This window comes from Aythya marila (genome assembly GCF_965140915.1).
Source record: "Aythya marila genome assembly, chromosome: 1".
Lineage (NCBI taxonomy): Eukaryota > Metazoa > Chordata > Aves > Anseriformes > Anatidae > Aythya > Aythya marila.
The window spans coordinates 200,034,738-200,040,737 of NC_139042.1; the positions used below are offsets into that span (position 1 = coordinate 200,034,738).

A 6,000-nucleotide genomic window follows, 5' to 3' on the forward strand; every position below is an offset into this window, starting at 1 on the left:
TTCAGTTTAGGATTTAGATTAGAAACCAATAAAATTTCTGCCCATTTTTTCCTTTTAATTAATTATTTGTATTTCAAAGTGCCTAAATAGGCAGCCAGTTGACTGGAGAAAACCTGCATACAGTTCTGTGTGAATTTACGTGTATTAAAAGTGATCTCTTTCTCCCTTGTTTCCCCTGCCCCCCTACTCCTCCTATTTAATTTTAAGGGGTCTTGCACCTCAGAACAAACCAGAGCTACAAAAGGTGATGGAGAAAAGAAAACGAGATCAAGTTATTAAACAGCAAAAAGAAGAGGAGGCGCAGAAGAAGAAGTCCGACCTGGAAATAGAGCTACTGAAACGGCAGCAGAAGCTGGAGCAGGTAAGATGGGAAACAGCACCAACTTTACACATCTCCCTCTGAGCTCAGCACCCCATGCTCCCTTGGTAGACAGGAGAGAAGCAGCAGCAGATTTTTGGCGCGGTTCCTCTGACTGAATACAGGCACCTCTTTTACAGTGACTCAAATCACACTCTAGAATTACCTCTTTGTTTTCACATATTATTTAGGAACTCCATGTAGATCTCTGCCTTTGGTCAAATGAATCCTGTTTGGAGCAACAGCAGTGTCTGTGGAGCACTGGCCACATGTAACCATTGAAACTGTGGTGAATTAGCCAACTTCTGTAGCCTTTATATCAAGAGTTGATCACTAAGATTGGATGTGAGACTCTAGTGCATCAAAACTAGATGCCTGATGAATAAAACATCGATTGTTTCTTTCTCCTGGGTTGCGTACAAAAACTACGTGACTTTTTAAGGCTGCAAAAGCTCTTTTGAATGAATGAGTCTGTTGGCTTTTCCAAATGAAGGAAAACATTCTCAGACCCCAAGTAGAGAGATTATATGGAGTTGCAACCTTTTGCTGGGAAGCTTACTGCTAAGCACAGGGCCAGCCAAAGGTCTCTGTGCCTCTTAAGGCACTTTGCATACTTGAGAGGCAAATTTTTGTCAGTGAAACACCCCATCAAACAAGTCAGCGTGCATAAAACATTGCATTTACCTTTAAATAAATGAACGCTTTAGAACAGGATCTCCAGTTTTTCTTGACAAAAATCAATTAAGTTGAGTAACTCTATTGAGAATGAGGTGTAGTCAAATCAATGTTTAGGTTTAGTGTTTTTTATTATAGTTTTTAACGAGGCATAGAAATATTTTTGGGGGGAGAAAGCTATTGTAATTTGAAGTATATCGTCCTGTCACTGGTCCTTTCTGCTCTTAGAAAGATAAGGCCAGCTTCAAAAGATGCCTGATTTGGAATTGAGCCACCCAAGGACGTATGTAGAAAAGAGAATTCTCTTAGAAGAGGAAAAGCCTGTCCCCTGCAAACAATGTTGTGACTTTGTAAGCGCTATGGGAATGTCATTAATTAACATGACACATGGAGGAATGTTGTCATGAGCATGTCATGAGCATGTCATGTAACAGAGCATGTTCTTTGTCCGCAAACCAGAGACAAAGGAGAGATTCTTTCAGAGAGCTAAACAGAACCAACAACATCGTCCCCATTAATCAGGGAGACCTTGGTTTGTTCTAAGAAAAAGCTCCTTTCAGAAGCTTTTGTTAGTTTTCTGAAGGGTTATTTCTTCCTTTCTGGTGACCTGACCTGTCTGCCTTCACTGAGGATTGCCAAGCAATCCTTACTCTGTGCAGTGGGTAATGCTCTGTACTGGCACTACATAGCTTTGCCCTGCAGTGCAGAGAGTCTGACCGCACAGGGTAACTTTGAGAGCACGAGCTTCAACTGGGTCAAAAATGTCAGTGAATGGACTTCAAAAAATGAAAAGCTAAGGGCCAAGGAGGAGCTGTATTGATCTCTGTGATAGAGAAGGCAGATCTACCAAAAGATGGTCAAGTTAGATACAGAAATCCATACCTAGGCACTCAGAAATAAATTCAGCAAGTATGCTCAGTAGTAGCTGTTCACACGTGTTCTCCCACAAGGCACATTTGGTTTCGTCCTGTTCTGAAAGCCAGAGAAGGGAATTAATTTTTTATTTTTTTTTTAAATGAAGATGTCCAAGAACTTCCTCAGAAATGCTTCATCTTATGCTCTTACTGGACGAGCAGAGTTTTTGTCCATCTGGCAAAGGCATTTGCAGGCCTGCTGGAATGAGCTGGAGACAAGGATTTGAAAAGACTGATGGTTTATGAGAACAGATACTCCCAAAGAAATACAACTTTACCTTTTCCATGAAAGAAAGAAAGGAAGCAGTTTAAATTGTTATGCATGGCCAGTTATTGAAGCTGTTAGCTTTTAGCCTTTTATGTCAATGATCTACTTTATACGCTTTTTAACATGTGGATTCCTTTTCAGCTTGAACTGGAGCAACAGAAGATACAGGAAGAGCAGGAAAATGCACCTGAATTTGTCAAAGTCAAGGGCAACTTGAGGAGGACGGTCCAGGAAGCAACAGAAGCACCAGACTCCTAGAGCCAGCACCTGCTAAGACTTCCAGCTTTCCTGTGGTGGCTGCAGAGAGGCTTTTGCAAGTTGTCTCAGATTTCCTTGTCAAGAGGGAGAAGAAAAGCATCCAGCTGACACTGAAGATGAGATTTTCAATTCTTGGGAAGCGTGGATTAAAAAGACTTAACAGAAATGGATCGACTTGCCAAATGCAGTCCTGAGATTGGCGGATGAGGAGTCTGCTTGTCAGTTCAGTGTCACGGACCGCTCTGAAGTGCTCACTCTGAGATTTTAACCAGGGATACTAGGGAAGTTTCTTCAGCGTTGCACTGCTTTATCTCTTGTGATCCTAGTTTAGTGGAGATACACAGATTATATTTTGCTTTAAAACAAAACAAAAGTCCTCCTGTGGTATCTTAATGAAACTTTTCTGTGCAGGTAAATTTCCTCCATCCAGACCTACACCCTGCGTGCGTATCACAATAATTTGTGTTCGGTCGGAATTTTTAGCAAGTTTTGGAGGAGATGAGGTATGACGATCGCTGCTGCCCATCCCCACCGGGATAGGCAGGTGTAGGCCAGATGGGAATGCTTAAAATTCACCAGCAGTGAACTGTTGAGCAGCCTTAAAGCCCAGTTCTCCCTGTTGAACGTGCAGAATTTGGGCTATGAAAGAGCAGAAATCTGATGATCCTCTCACCAGAGAGAATCCAGAAGCTGATTTCTCAGTGTCTTCAAACTTCTTCCTTGAAATGTTGTGTGAAGGTCTGTGCAGTGCTACCTGTGTATTTACCTCTCTCATCTCTCAATGCAAAACGACCTGTCTTCTGTCCTTGTGTTTTGCAATCCTCCCTACTTTGCTGTCGTGGCCTTTCTCCTCCAAGAACACGCTGGCCTGAACGCGGTGTTAGCACATTACTCGCCGAGACGTCTTCAGCTGAAATGAGGAGTCTGGTCTGCCCTCAGTCCCTGCTCAGTTGTTGCAGGAACTCGTTGCAATCGCTGCAACAGAGCAGCGTTGAACCCAGACCAAACTGATCATTGCAATCTACCAAAATGGAAACAAAATCCCTAAAGCGAGGCATAAAGTGAACCTCACTTTATCCCGTCCTAAAAGAAGAGGGGAAATGTGTTACCACTGCGTCTTCAGGTCCAGTTCTGTCACCTTCTGCCTTTCTGCGAGTTGCCCCTGTGACTTGCTGTTAAATAAATGCTCCTCAGCTTGCAGAGGAATGGCAGAATCTGATCCTTCATGCTTATGACTACTAGACACCCAGGGAAGCCTGGGGGGAGGAGGGGGGAACAGGTGACTCACGTAGGGTTATAGGGCTGGGTTCTCACCTGGTGTGGCTGGGTGTAGATATTCTATCTTGAGAGTCTGGGGAAAAACCCTCCTCTTCTTCGACTGGCGTATTCCTGGCTCTCGCTGAGGCTGTGCTCATCCTTATCAGCTGGGGATCTAATCATGGGCTTTGCCTTAGGATGCTAAACGAAATAATTTCTACTCTGTAATTACATTGGGCATAACTGTCGGAGAACACTTTTCCCTGATATCAACAGTGGCGTGTTTGTGTTGTAAAGGTGGGGGGGGAGGGTTTGTTGGTTTGTTTTTTGCTTTCTTTTGCCTTTCCTGTAAGTATTGGATGTTTAAAATACAATTTCAGTGCAGCACTTGGGACGAAATGCTCATAATTAGCAATGTTTCCTAGTTACAGGCTTCAATTTGTCAAGATCCAGGCATTTGTTATGAGGGCATAATCAGATCACGAGCAAATTGAATTGCAGTAAGTGTATTGCCATTGATTCAGATTTGCAGCGTGACTCACGTCTGGGAGATTAAACGTGAAGATGCTCTCCCAGGCCGTTCTGATCAGGGGCATGCAGCAGACAAAGGCCAAATTTAAGACTTTTCCACGTCTTTTCTCAACAGAGGAACACCTGGAGCGCTGCAGATGCTTCCCTCCCTCCCTCCTTCCCTTCCTTCCTCTGTTAGGAGAGGATCTTCCTTTCTGGGCAGCACGTTATTCAAACACTTGCACTGATGGAGTTCGTTTCGTACTGCTGATGGCTGAGGCAGTGCTACGTGATGGATTTCCATGCCACGCTCACCTTTAGCCATCCCCAGCCTAAAACACTTCACGTCTGTCAGCTTCCACTCTGCAGTTAACCTCCTGCTCAGCATGGAAGCGTCTCAAATCGGTGAGGAAACCCTCCCCTGGCTTGAGAAAACCATTTCTTCTCAGCCCCTTGTCCTCCTGTGCAGGCACAGCAGAAGGTGGGTGCAATCCCCATGCCACCAGAGTCAGGGGGGACACCGGCTGCTCCTTAACTCTGGTGAGTGCTGGGCTCGAGGCTGAAAGTCTGCTGCTTTCTGTCCTCATCACCTCGTGATTCAGGCGGAGTTTCTCTTTCTGAAACACAGGAGGCCAGGGAACTCCCTTGTACATCCAGTGTGAAGCAGATTTTTTGTTTTTTGTTTTCACTTGGAGTTAATTCTGCGTACAGCCACAACATCAGCGTGTCTGTTACGGCATCTCTGAACCCTGCTGACCTTGTAGTGTAGGAATCAAGCCACCCACATCATTTTGACAAGCAAAAGCTTGTCTTTAAAGTCAGGATCGGGCTAGAAGGGGCAACCCAACAGTCACACCACGAGTGTCCTGTGCAGCTCCTCAAGAAACCCCTTGCCAGTAAGTGATTCCCAGCCTGCCCTTTAGCTCTGTGGGATTTGTAGCAATCCTGCAAATACTTCAGCGATTTGGAAATGGCTCACTTTTACCACTTTTGCCTCTAATAAGGCAGAACTTTTTAAAAATTCTCGCTTTTGATAGTACAGTAGTAAATTTTTAGAACTTTTTGTGGCTTTAACCTTCTGTTAATATCTGCACTTGTTTGAGTGTACATATATAAATATATATAAATATAAAAAGGGAGCCTTAATGGATTTGTTTTCATAATTTAATATTTTTTGTATTTGCTCTTGTATAATTGTTTTTAACTAAAAGTATTACAGAAACGAGGAACACTTAGAACCAAAGCTATGCTTAATAAAATCTACTACATGCTCGGAGAGTGCGGTGCTGTCTGTCACGTCCTGCTGGACCCAAAACCTCGGGGACCACCCTGAAATAACCCAGCTTTGTTAAACCATGGCATACAGGCAGGAGTATCAAGAGCGTGGTGGCTTCTGGGTCCTTACAACTGTGTTTGTATATGCAAAATTGTTGCTAAAATTAGGTGGCAGAGGAGGTTTGCCTCTGGGTTTCTGGGGCTTGGTGGAGAGACTGCCCTCTGCTCTGCTGAGGCTGCTCAGGCACAGCCAAACCTGTTTGGAATTATCCTTTGATATTTCACCCCAGCTCAAAGAAAGAAAACGGAGCAGAGGACATTTGATCTGCTGTAGCTGCAGATCCAGGGGAAAAGATGGTCTTCCTTCTGTGTGCTTTTTCGGATCGCATGGAGCCAAAATGTTTTGTCAAGGGGCTTTGTGAGCACAGGCCTGCTGCCCGGGGGTCTTGGTTGCTGTTGCAGGAGCCACGGATGCCTCTCATAGC

General features: G+C 44.3%; 1 protein-coding gene across 3 annotated transcripts in view; it reads left to right on the top strand.

Annotated features, from left to right (window-relative positions):
- Window positions 1–5,508, top strand: part of FAM107B (family with sequence similarity 107 member B) — a 54,550-nt gene extending 49,042 nt beyond the window's left edge. For all 3 annotated transcript variants that reach the window (XM_082751538.1, XM_082751539.1, XM_082751540.1), the window contains exons 3-4: window positions 208–361; window positions 2,357–5,508. In XM_082751538.1, coding sequence (XP_082607664.1) covers window positions 208–361; window positions 2,357–2,473 — 271 coding nt within the window. In that variant the 3' untranslated portion in view covers window positions 2,474–5,508. The remainder of the gene's footprint in view (window positions 1–207; window positions 362–2,356) is intronic.
- Window positions 5,509–6,000: the final 492 nt, after the last annotated feature.